We start from the raw sequence: 13,584 nt of genomic DNA on the forward strand, positions 1-13,584 counted from the left end.
ATATATATTTTTTTAAATGTTTAATTTTTGTATGGAGATATAAGAGGGTCGTAAATGTGGAACAGACTTCCAGAAAACTGCAAATCCGTTAAAAACTCACCTGTTTAGAGTTGCTTTTGAAGCATATTAAATGGAACATTGACCAACATATTTTATTTGTATTTCTGATTTTGATGATGGCACTCGACAAAATGTAACATTTCTTATTCTAACTTGTTTCTCCATTGGTTCATGCATGTTGTTATTTACGATGTGAAACTCTTCCAACTGCCTTGACGCTAAAATGTGCTATGTGGTTCATAAATAACTCACTTATTAAATTATTCAATTAATAGTTTACATAATTAATTATTTAAATTTGAAAACAAAAAAAACTTTCTAAAAGTATAACTTATTAAATATTAAATAAAACTTTAATATTTAATTATGATTTTTTAAAAACCATATTTTAAAACATTTAAGTCATTATTTTCATCTAGTCTTTATAACTGTTCTGAACTTCCTCCATAGTGTTTGGTGTAAAAAGCAATAAAATATATTTTAGTTTTAATTCTATGGAAGAACATTTCAGCCAACATGTATCTCATAAATGTGACAATCTTCATCCCGGAGGGAAATAAGCTGCTTGCCGACGATGACTACCAGTAGTTTTAGCCATCAACTTGTCAACATAATGCACTAAATCTTAAATGTGCATATGAAAGTTTTACTTTTCTTTTGACAAAACTTTTTTGACCTTCCAACTTGCCGCTGTGAGGTAATCTCCTCCTGTCTCCTGTTCAGCTGGTAAAAATATAAAAGAAAAACCGAGCAGTGCTTCGCTACTAATTGTCAACACTACAACAAGATAAAGTTAATTTAAAAAAAATAACAAGGGAGAGGGAAGTATTTCAGCTATGCTAGCTTGACTATGACAACCATAACATGTAGACGTGCTGTGGAATTCCATGTGTTTCGGTTGAGTTATGAAATAAAAAAAGAAAGGCAACCCACAAACTAACTGTGACAGATTATCAGTAAAGCAGGTGTTTCAATGAGCTAACCAGCCGCTGCAGTGTTAGATTAGCTAACAGCAGCGTTAGCTAATCTACCACAGACACCACTTATCAATAATCACAAAGTGAACATCAAACCTAAAAACATAAAACTGTAATGGACTGAATATTCACTTCTCTGTGTGGGAAAGTTTTTTTTTTGTTTTGTTTTTTGTGGAGCCATTGTCAGTTGCTATGGCAACCTGCCTGCATGTAGCTTAGCCTACACAGAGCCAGAAAAAAACAACACTAGGGGTTTTGAATTGTTTCTGTTATTTCCCCTTTCCTGTGGCTCACCGCACTAAGTGAACAATCTCTACGTGTCCAGCTTTTATTTTGTTAACGGGGTTGTTCTGCTTCTGCGGCTACGGATGGCAGGTAAATGAATCGTCTTCTTGCCTTCTGGCATTGTGCGCATGCGCCAAACTTCCGGCTGTAAACAGTAACATACTCCTTCAAGTCACTCATCCTCCTACTCACCTTCAGCATCTGTCACATTTGAGCTGTGGCAGCTGGTGTTCTCATATTTTATAGACTAAAACATCTGACGAGAGCCGGCTAGCGCGTTGCTAGCATGTAAACAAATGCCGTTTCCGGTTTGCGGCGGAAGTCGCGCCCATTATTCACGCAAAGCCTCATGGGAGCTAGGAATAATGAATATGATTTTGATCTCAGTTTTTTAGCATCAGTTGAAATAATTTGGTTCTGAATCAACAGAAAAATCCAAACTGTGTCTTGTTTTATGATTATTAATGGGAAACCAGAAGATTTACCCCCATTAGCATCTGCAGCTATTAATTTAGACATCACATCCTGCAGATAAATTAAACCAGACTCCTCTCTGCTCCAAAAAGTTGCATAAAAAGGTTAAAAATAACATTGTCGTCTGGAAGGATGTTAGTCACGCAGGAGGAATAAGTCTTTTGTTCGTCATTGTGGGTGTTTGGGTTGGAAACCAGAGCGGATGAGACGCCTGGGAGGCGGGCGGGGAGGAAAGGGGATCAGGCTGGCAGAGACACTGCGGCCCGGATTATTGGATGGGAGCTTCCCGTATGGCTGGGTCAGAAATGAGGTCTTCCTTCCAAGGAATGCTCGCAGGCAGCTCTTCTCCTCCATCTGCCACTGCGTCCTACAAGCTAATCTCATCTGATTAAACTCCCCGCAGACTTTCTGTCCACTTCAGACGGTTTGTTCTCATTTGCACATCAGGACTGTTTGGTGTTTTGGGTGCACATGTGATCGGATGGGCCTGTGTTATTCCACGGGAGTGCATCGGTTTGAGGCGATACAGCAAGCAGAGGATGAGAAAGCAGATCTGAACCTGTGGGTGTTCTTTCTGGGTTTTTGTATGAAGCCTAATTATGTGTGTGGGAGAGAGATTCACGCCTCGGGTCGCTGTGACATAACGCCGGCGCTTCTTCCAGGGTTCACAGTAAAATTCCAGCATTTTCAAGGCGTTTTCACACTTTTTGCACCACTACAGTTTGGAGGCAATAACAGTACAAATGAAATAAAGAAGGCAGTTTTATATGGAAGACGATTCGGGTCAAGAAATAAAAATATAAAATAAAATTCTAACTTTAATCTTAGAATTTTCACTTTTTTTCTCAGATTTCTGACTTAGTTATTTTGTTGTTTCAGGACTTAATCCTCTTCTTCATTTCACTATTTTATGATCATTTATGATTGTTACCAACAAATTCTTGTGATATAGGTTTGCTAATGGATTTTATCATTTCAAGCAGCCCGTTGAGGACATTCATAATCTGGACACGGCCCAAAATGAAGATGAGTTTGCCGTCTCCGCATCAGCGCGGCAGTAACAGAAATCATCCCTCCTGAAAAGTTGTCGTCTTGCTCAGTTAAGCTGCGGTTTGCCTTGAACTATCCCCCGGCTGCTTCTTGCAGGCGTGTTTTAATGTTCTGCAGATTTTCACCCCTGACCTGCTCCTGTGCACTTCAGTAGATCTGCAGCTGTGCGCCCGGAAAAGTGGAGCGGTCCTATCGTCTGGAATCTGCCTCAAACCAAAGGCTATTTTTGAACGCCGGCGCTGAAAGATCTGTGGGGAGTTCGTCATGTAGGAGCAACACAAAGTGGAAAGAAACATCAGTTTCTAAATGTTGAGAGGAATATTTATGTTTTGAAGCTAAACTCAGATCAAGTCTGATTTTTATGTTGCAGCCGCATTTAAATGGATTTATTATTATTATTAAGTCAGCAGATGTCAATACTTTAATTCACAAAGGGCAACTTATGTAACATAGAATTATAACGCATGATATATGTCCACCTTTCATTTCTGTCAGTTTTGCTCATTTCAATACTATATAACACCAATAAATTTATTTCCTACACAGGAAACGTCAGTCGACTCAAAACTATGTCTTTCACAAAGCGTACTGAAAAATTACTGACTTAAAACAAGATCATATTTTAAAACTAACTGAAAAGTTGCTTTCCACTTAGTTTTGTCTCATTTCAAGTGCCAAGATATTTGCACTATAACTAGACCAGGAAACTTGTGTGAGGTGCAAATTCACAAATTCATTCTCATAATTCCGATTTTAATCTGCTGAGATTAAACATCAGAATTCTGTGAAAAAGTATGAATTTTGATTAAAGTCATGATTTTGATGTTAAAGTCAGAATTCGGTGAAAAGGAGTTCAAATTCTGAGATTACAGTCCGAATTATGAGCAAAAAAGTCAGAATTTTAAAATTAAAGTCAGAATTCTGACAAAAAGGCCTGAATTTTGAGAATTCAGAATTTGAGGGGAAAAAGTTGTAATTTTGAGTTTACAGTGAGAATTTAGAGATTAAATTCTGAATTGTAAGATCAAAGTCAAAATTCTGAGAATAAAAGTCTGAATTTTTAGAAAAACGTCAGAATTCTGCAAAAAAGTACAAATTATGAGACTAAAGTCAGAATTATGAGGAAAAGTTTGAAATCTGAGATTACAAAAAGTTTGAATTTTGAGATTGTAGTCAGAATTCTCAGATTAAATTCTGAATTGTGAGAAAAAAGTTAGAATTCTTAGATTATTCTCCAGATTATGAGGAAAAAATGTCAGAATTCTGAGATTAATGTTAGAATTTCGAGATTAAACTCAGAATTGAGTAAAAAAAAAAAACAACAGAATTTTGAGAAAAATGTCAGAATTTTGACAAAAAAAAAAGAAATCTGACTTTCTTTCCTCTTCCAGTGGCAATAATTGTCTTCCGTAGATTTCTCCTTCAATGGAAAATGAAAACTTTGAACGTGTCATGGTGGGGAGCCTCTGCTCCGACGCGGCGGGTCGGTTACCTGGCTGTGGATCAGGTCCTCGCACACCGACAGAGCCATCTGGATCGCGTTGGCCTTGTGCGTGACGGAAATGGCGTTCAGCTTGAACTTGTCCCGGCCGTACACCTGGTTGGCCTGGTTCACGGCATCCTTGAACACCTGCTCGTACCTCTTCTGGCTCAGGACGGCCCCGATGTTCACGATCTTGGGCTCGCAGCCGGCCCGCGCGCAGGAGCACGAGAGGAGCACCGCCAGCAGAAACAGACGCATCGCGTGGAGCGCCAACCCGCACAGCGCAGCCCGGTCCCTTTTCTCCGCGGTGGCGGCTCGGCTCGGCTCGTACTGAGCGAGGCGGGCGCGATCCAGGTGGGCGACGAAACCGGCCGGGGCGGGGGGAGGATGGGAGCCCCGAAAAAGGAAAACGGAAGCCCGGAGAGAAGCGCTGGCTATGCGAAATGCGGAGGAATGTGCCTGATCAGGAGCGGAAACCTCCGAAATGCATCTTTTTTCTCTGTTTCTCTAAAAAAAATAAAATAAAATAATTATTTTTATTTTTTTTAAAAAAAAGGCTAGCTAAATCATCGCACTAGCTTCCGTCGAACCGCGTCCCAGCCCGTTTGGACTCCCGAACCGCGTCTGGAGCGGAGCCGGTGCCGGTGCTGTCCTTGGTGCTGACAGCTGTGCGATGCGCGCCGCGGCGATCGGCTGCTTGTGCGCGCTCCCGCGGGATCCGCTTCATTCAGTCCGAGCAGCTTCTGCGGTTCCGCTGCTGCTGGGATAAAACAGGCAGGTTCTGGTTGGGAGGTTCTGGTTGGTCCAAACACATCAGAGGAAAGAAACATTTAAAAAACATCAGCAAATTGTTTGTTTCTGCTCTTTTGATGCTTCAAGTATTAATGAACAGTGGCGTACAGAGAACCAAAAGTGCCAAAATCTGATAAATAAAATAAAATAATGTTAAATTATTGCAAATAAGTGAATATTTGTGTGCAACTGTATAGTTGACATTATTTTTGTGTGTCAATAACTGATTAGATGAACATATTTAAGCACAAATTATTTTATACAATATTTTTATGACTAAACATAAGTATAAATGGCTCCTGTTATTTAATTGAGTTAAAAATACCGCAGCTCAACTGACCAATCACATTGCCTTCAGCAGTTTTAGCCCCACCCATTTGTTTAGATGTGTTACGTTATACAGAGTTAAATAAAATAATAACGTACTGCAACATAGGATTCTGAAACGATTGTCTTTATTTTGTGAAGTGAATTCCACTTTTAAAAAAAATATTACACATAAATATGTATTTACCAACTTGAATTCAAATTCAAATCCAATTCAAAAATACTTTGTTAGTCCCAAAGGGAAATTAAATGCTGTTGTAGCTTTTAATTCAAATTCTTCCATTTAAAATTCTCAGTTGGAGAATTTTGGCACTATTGGTCCTCCATACTAATTAATAATAAATATTATGAAACCAAATAATGCATAAAAAATATATGTAAGAAATCCATATAAAAATTAATGAAATAAATTGAATGCAAATTTATTTAAACGATGATTTAAAAAATCTCTAATCTCATAAGACAGTTAATTTTTTTTCTCTTGATCTTTATTTTATTTAATATATATTTTCATCTCAGTGTTTTTGAGCAACGAGGTGATAAAATTCAATTTGGGTCATTATTTATCCCTCCTGGGTATAAAAAAAAAAAAACCCTGAAACGAACCAAACCTCATTAATCACACCAAACACGGGCGCCATCTTTCTTTCTTAATTTCTTTCTTCCTTTCTCGTCTCCTTAAACATTTAGTCTCGTCCTCAGAGACGAGATAAACCCAAACACTAAGTAAACAGCGCAGGTACCGAGTTTCTCCTCCTGCAGTCTAATGTCTGCCTGTTTCTGTTGAACAAGCTGCTGCTGCTGCTGCTGCTGCTGCTGCGGGGATCGTCCCTGCAGCCTGGGCAGAAACCAGGCGAATCAGCCTCCCGGTTGCCATGGAAACAGGCTTCTTTCGCAACAAGAGCGCGCGCGCCCTCAGTGGAGCTCTCTCTGCCGCGAGGACAATAATGATAACAGTAATAACAATAATAGTAACAATAATAGTAATAATAATAATCATAAGGACGACACAGACAGAGCAGCAAAACCAGACATTAAATAAAAACAACCAAGAATCGTAATTTTAATTCACGTTTAATTCACATTATAACAACAAGCTTCGTTGTATTTTGCTAGTATTTATTATTTTGTTTGCGCAAACTGAAGTTACGAAATTATAGGAAACACGCCGATTTTGAGAAGAAAAGAAAAACAAACAATAAGATTCTGCGCTGGGATGAAATGACGACATAAAACAGACGAAGCAACCTATGGCGTAACATCGGTGTGCGCATGCGCATCGCCACAGCGTAGGGCGGCTTGATGGGTAGCACAGATAGTCAGAACACCAGCCGTAGTTTGATGAATTTCATAAAACTGTAATCTAAACATTTCTTTTCCGCATCACACGAGTCACGTGACCAACAGCAGGATGTTACTACTGGCGAAAACGACGAAGAAGACGACAGGAAGTAGTCGGAGGATGATGTCTTTCTCTGGACAATATGCAGCTCACAGGTTCGTCGCAGTTTATAAAAAGATTTTACATAATTTGAATGTGTTGCTCTTCTGTAAAAACATGTTATTTTAATTTAACTTAGTTTCTTATTTCATTAATGGAAGCAACTGCGAAATAATTGTGTTGACATCAGCGGAACAACAGCAAAGATTTGCAGCTAAAGTTGCACCGAATTTGAAATGGATTTTCTCATTTTGCAAATTGAAGTCTTAAAAGTGCGGTGTGCGTTTTTATTCAACACCACCTTCCACTGCAAACAGTCTCATCTAGAGGCTGAAATATTTTTCTTTCTTCCAAAAGAAAAAGCTCAAGCACAGGTAAATTGGAAGGAGAGCCTCAGCGAAGGTAAATTTGAAGGTTGTGCCAGTTGGATTAAGGTCTGGACTTTGACTGGACCATTCCCAACATATGAAAATGTCCTATAGTGGTATGCTGAGGGTTATTCTCCTCAGTACTATTGTTTTTGCAGCCTCCATCTTCAACTCTGACCAACTTCCTCATCCTTGCAGAAGAAAAACATCCCCGCAGCATGACGGTGCCACCACCATGTTGGGTGAGTTCAGCATGTAGAGTTAGTTTTATTTTACAAGCTGTAGCAATAAGAGCTGAGAAACATGGATTTAAAATAAAATCAATATGTAATAGCAGCAAATGTACTCATGTGAAAACTACACTTTTATTTACGTGAGGAATATTTGGTATAAATAACAGCATCTAAGTGTGATGATAAAAGTGTTTTTCCATTAAAGAGCTAAAACTAGACAGAAAGTAGAAGAACTACCAAATATGGTCGTCTTTGTTTTTACTGGACAGTAAAAATAAAACAAAGCAAAAGTAGTTAATATTAGATGCAGGACAACGAAAGAAACTGTATTTTCAAAGGAGAAAAACTTTTTTCTCTGTTGTTTTTTGGATCAACATCTGAATAAATCATAGAAGGATGAGCGAGCGTGAGTCCTGCTTTTCCCTCTGGGCTCGTCTGGAAGGATTTATTTTTAAAGGTTTTCCTCATTAAGGCGAATAAACAAAGTCCCTGGAGCAGGAAAACATTTAGAACATTACTCAGAGAGAAGAAGAAAGGTCTCTGTCATCTGACAGCCTATTGAGGTCATTATGGAAGAAAATGGGGAGTAAAATTCTGCCACAAAAAAATAACTGAAATTCGTAGAATAATCTCAGAAATTATCTAGAAAAAACTTTGACATTTTTGAGTTTGAAAAATCAAAAATGTGCTAGAAAAAAATCTGAAATTTTGAGATTAATCTAAGAAAGTTTATAGCAAAACATTGAAAATTCTGAGTTTGAAAAGTAGAAAATTTCACAAAAAAATCTGAAATTCTTAGATTAATCTCAGAAATTTTCTAGAAGAAATTAAGAAAGTTTCTGAGCTTGAAAAGTGAAAAATTTGCTACAAAAGATTCAAGATATAAAGAGCTTGAAAATTTGATAGAAAAAACATAACAAATTTTGAGATTAGTCTCAGGAATGACCTAGAAAAAACAAGAAAATATCTGAGTTTGAAAAATTCAAAAAAAATAAAACATTTTGAGATCACAAAAAAATTTCTTATATTCTTATATTAAAACAAAAGCAGAAAAATATTTTAAAAACAATTCAGACAGGAGAAGAAATGTCTCCATCACCACCAATTTCCTAGAAATACCAGAAAAAATAAATAAGTTTTAGAGTAAAGCTATGATTAGCTCGCAGCCTGACCGTCACAGGCGGCTCGTTATCTTCATCCTCCTCCTCATCCTCCTCCTCACACATCGATAAAACTGGACCAGAATCGGGCTTCAAACAGAACAACAACTCTCCGGTTGTTTGAGGATAAATCATAAACACAGCGAGACAAAAACCAAGTTCACACACACACACACACACACACACACCAACACACACACACACACCCACGCACCCACACACACACACACACACACACACACACGCTGCAGGAAGACGCTTTGAGTGATTCACACTCCGCCCACACACACAGTCCTCTGCAGAGCAAAGGGAGGAACTCGTGTTTCTGTGTGGATATTGCTCTAAAGCAGCAATTCCCATATCAGCAATTCCTTCTAATAAGTTCTGGAAAACAATATGAGAAGATGGAGGATGTATCAGAGCGGGGACATTAAAACGCACCGCGGGGCCGTTTGGTCCCGTTTGGTCCCGTTTGGTCCCGTTTGGCCCCTGAATGAAAGCTGGGCTCTTCAGCATCGAAGGCTGATGATGTTTTATTATTCATTACTGCTAAATCTGCTGTGGAATAATTTATTAAAAACTGCTGGAGTTGTGTAGTTACTTTTACTTGAGTAACTTTTTGGGAAAAATTTACTTTAACTACGCTGTAGTTTTGACTTTTAATTGAGTAATTTTATAATAAAGTATCTCTACTTTTAATTGAGCAAAACTTTTGTATACCCCGAATGAAGAATTAGTTTGTTTTAATCAAAAATGAACACACACCTGCAGTTTTTGTTAAAGTTTCACAGGTTTTATGTTCAAAATTTTATTTTGCCTGATTTTCAAATTTGATTTTTATGTGAATTATTCTCATTTTGGTTCCTAAAATGCCAAACTTTCCACTTAACTTTATATTTTTTAACTTTATACTTTTCATTTTTAAATATTAAATGATTGATGTTTTGATCAGTTACTCATTGCTTGAGTCACCTTTTTACAAAAACACCTTTTTACTTTCACTTGAGTAAAAATATGTTGAAGTGCTACGGAGTATAATTTTTGGGGAATCTAATACAATATTAATAGATCAAATTTAGGCTTGTATTTGGTTGTAACAATGTAGTTTGATACACACATAATGAAGAAAACATTCCTATGACAACAATTAATGCCTGAACGTAAAAGTTTCTACTGAAATCCTCCAAGTGTCCCCCCTGCTGGTCATTTCTGGTATTGCACACCAAGTTGCAATATCAGCAAGAAATTGATTGCTGTTTTCTTAGCGGCTTGTTTTACTTACGCAAAGTGATAAATATGAACTTAAACAAATGCAACCAACCAGAACAATATTTATATGCATGAATTAGAAGTTTGTTTTAGGAAAAGCAAACAAAAAACTTCACTCAACGTAAAGCTACAACAGTGAACTGCAGATATAAAAAAAGAGAAGTAAATTTCCACCAAAAAAACGTACATTTTGAGATTAATCTCAGAAATTTCCTAGAAAAAATAAGGAAATTTCTGGGTTTGAAAAGCTGAAAATTTGCTAGAAAAAAAATCTGAAATTTTTGGGAATTTTCTGGCTTTGAAGAGTTAAAATATTTACAAGAAAAAACAAAGAAATTTTGAGATTAATCTCAGAAATTTTCTCAAAATATTTCAATTTCTGAGTTTAAAAAGTCTAAAATTTGCTTGAAAAAAAATTATATTTTGAGATTAACCTCAGAAATTCAGTTTTGAAAGTCAAAAATTTTAAACTTTTAGAAATTTTCTGAGTTTCAAACGTTGAACATTTTCATGTCTTGAAAGTCAGAAATGTCCAAATTTCTTTCTTGAAAATTTATCAGAATTAATCTCAAAATTTATGATTATTTTTCTATAACATTTTTGACTTCAAATTCAGAAATCTCCATGTTTTTTCTAAAATTTCTAATTTTTTTCTATAATTTACTCATTTTCTCCTATTAACAACGGCTCTAACATGCAGTTGTAAAGAACAAAGGCTGAATAATATATTTTTAAAAATACACACTAATTAGGGATTAATGTCTAAATCATCATAGATTTTTGAAATGTTAACCAATTTTCCAATATGTGGAAGGTTAAATGACACAAAACTAAAATAATTTCACTCATTTCTTCAAGGTTTTAACATCTTAACGATATAAAATCTTTTTAGTCATTGTCCCTCCTCTCTCTAAAACCCTTTTGTTGTTGAAGATGAAGGCCTGAGTGAATGAAAGATGAATCGACGTCGTTGGAAGCATTCAAACTGCGAGTGAAGTGAAGGACAGAACAGTCAGAACGTGTTGCGCTTCAACGCCTACATGCCTTAGCGCTCAACATGACAGCAGCTTGCTTCTCTGCAAACTGCCTGTCCTCCTCCTGGTCTGTGCAGCAAATGAAAGCTAGCATGCTAAAGTGGAATGGTGTGAAGAAAACAACTGGTTATACGGGGAGTGAGGCTGAGCGAAGAGGCTCCTGTTGGACTGGAATCGAACCTCTTTCTGCAAGAGCTGTGACAAAAATGACGATGAGACCTTGAAATTTATTGATTTAAGGAGACATTTTCAGATGGATGCCTGCCTTTCCAATGTGTTTTTCATGTTAGCGCGAGCTTCTTGCATAAATCATGCATGTGGAACTCGACTATTCTTCCCTTCTGGTTCGTTTTGTCTCAATGCTGCAGCTGAACATGGAAAATCTTTTCCAGATTCTAATTTTTACTTTTAAAAAGCTAAAAATAAAAGCCCCGAAGGATGCTGCGGGCTTTATTAATCAGATTTTTGTGTCACAGCGGAGAATGCCTGCTAGCTAACTGTGTAGTAGCGTTTCTGAAAACCCCAACCAAGGTCAGGCGGGAATAAAGCCTTAAAGTTTTACAACCCAGCTCAATTGTAAAAAGGGAAAATTACATAATAAACTCTGGTGGATGAACTTCTGTTAATCGGTTTATGTGCTAACAGTGCAGCTAATTTTTCGCTTAGAGCTTTAGTGTTTTTGCTAGCTTTGAAAACAATTATCACTAGCCCATTTAGCTTTACTAGGTTAATTTTTACTTGACAGTTTTGTAAACATTCAACAGAATAAAGTTCAACATCCATGTTAAAGTTTTGGTTATATACTAACAGCACGGTTGAATTTCGCACTTTAGCATTAGCTTCCATTAATACTGCGTTGGTATAGCACTTGAGCAATAGCTTCTACTAATACTGCACTGGTGTGGTACTTTAGCATTAGCTTTGAATGCTAAAGAGCTACATTAGAAGCATTGGTATAGCATTTTAGCATTAGTTCTGTTAATACCGCATTGGTGTAGCGCTTTAGCATTAGCAGAACTAATGTTTTGAAAAGTGCTTTAGGATTATCATTATTCTTCCAGTCATTATGGTGAAAATCTTTCATTTGTAAATTAGATTACAGGACATACCTCCAAAAATGAGCTTTGTTGTTCCTGAGTGGCTTTACAAACTGAAATCTAGCATCGTGTCTCTTCTTAATATTCCGTTTTAATTGGCGTTGTCTCACAAGGAAGCAGCGTATTTGAAGTGTTGCCTTAAAATACATCCGCTGGTTTGTTAATGTTTAGCTCAAATATTGCTAATCCACCCACTATTAGCAAAAGATGTCACTATCTGACATCTTTTTTAATGTCAGATAGTGAGAAAAATATGTATTTTTATGTTTTTGATATAAATATCTGTTCTGACGTTTATTTCGAAACTTTTCTTTGTTTGTAAAACATGGTCATGTTTAGGGCTGAAGCGATGAATCTGATTAATTGCGATTAATCAATCATTGAAATAATCCTCAACTGTTTTAGAAACTGATAAACTGTTAAGTGGAATATAAAGACTCAATGTTCTGAAGGAAGACACTCAGATTTGAGCTAAAACTGTATAAATAATACATACATTTTGTATTTAAGATTGAAAAAAACATGTTGGTCTGTAAATATGTTTTACCCATAACTCATCAAATGGCATTTGTAGCTTCACCAGGTTCAAATTCTGTAAAAATCTCCTTTAAGCACCAATTAATAACTGGTATTAATTTATTAATCTGTTAAATCAACATTTACTAGCTGCTAAATGTTCTAATGTTCCTGTAACGTTACCTCCATCATCAGTGGCCATGCTAGCTAGCCTTAGCATTCATGACATGCTATGCTAGCTGCCCCTAGCAGAGAGCAAGTGTTAAACCCGCCTCATGGCTCTGATTGGGTGTTTCTAGGTATCACTGGGAGCACTGGGAGCACTGGGAGATGGCAGCTTGACTTTTTCACAGAATATGTCTCATACCATCATAGTGACACTTTGAACAGTTAGAAAGTATTTTTTTAGCTTTAGCAAATATTTTATTGCCTAATATTTGTATTTTCTTATCTAAAAAAATAAATGTGCTTGTTTGCATTTTTGTAATACTTTATATTAAAGGTTTAACTGGTTAAATGAAAAATCAGCAAAATGCAAATTTATCCTTTTAATCGTAATAATAATAGATATATTAACCAGTTATGTTAGTTGCAGCTGTATTCATGCTTATTAAAAGATGACTCCCGGTTTTCCACAGTCCTGGACTTACAGTCGTTCCGGTGAGATTCTGCAGAATGAGGTTCTGCTGGTCCGGTGGGCCAGGCGGGAGAGTGGTGCGGCGTGTTGTGTGAGCTGAAATCATGCGCACGGTTTGCTGCAGATGGGACCATCACCGACTCCTGACACTTCCGCTGCAGCCAAACCCAACTCTTGTGGAGCAGATGCCTGATGATGGGCCCCATCTGTTGTTGTTTGTCTGCTTTGTGAAGCTCGTCGCAAGGCTGCAGATTCAACTCGACATCCACTAATACAAAGAGCGTTTTCCGTACCTAGCGGGTAATTTTTCATACCCAAAACAGGCCTAACAAGCTTTCAAAACTGTGTCTTTCCTCTTTAAATAGCCAAGTTTACTTAATT

General features: G+C 37.1%; 1 protein-coding gene across 11 annotated transcripts in view; it reads right to left on the reverse strand.

Moving 5' to 3' along the window:
* Window positions 1-4,833, reverse strand: part of grin1a (glutamate receptor, ionotropic, N-methyl D-aspartate 1a) — a 53,147-nt gene extending 48,314 nt beyond the window's left edge. For 5 of the 11 annotated variants that reach the window (XM_032570203.1, XM_032570202.1, XM_032570199.1 and 2 more), the window contains exon 1: window positions 4,339-4,700. In XM_032570203.1, the coding sequence (XP_032426094.1) occupies window positions 4,339-4,587 (249 nt within the window). In that variant the 5' untranslated portion in view covers window positions 4,588-4,700. Of the gene's footprint in view, window positions 1-4,338 lie in introns of all 11 variants that reach the window. The other 6 variants (XM_032570207.1, XM_032570205.1, XM_032570206.1 and 3 more) reach the window with 2 other exon arrangements.
* Window positions 4,834-13,584: the final 8,751 nt, after the last annotated feature.

Source organism: Xiphophorus hellerii, chromosome 8 (assembly GCF_003331165.1).
Source record: "Xiphophorus hellerii strain 12219 chromosome 8, Xiphophorus_hellerii-4.1, whole genome shotgun sequence".
In the NCBI taxonomy this organism is placed as follows: Eukaryota; Metazoa; Chordata; class Actinopteri; order Cyprinodontiformes; family Poeciliidae; genus Xiphophorus; species Xiphophorus hellerii.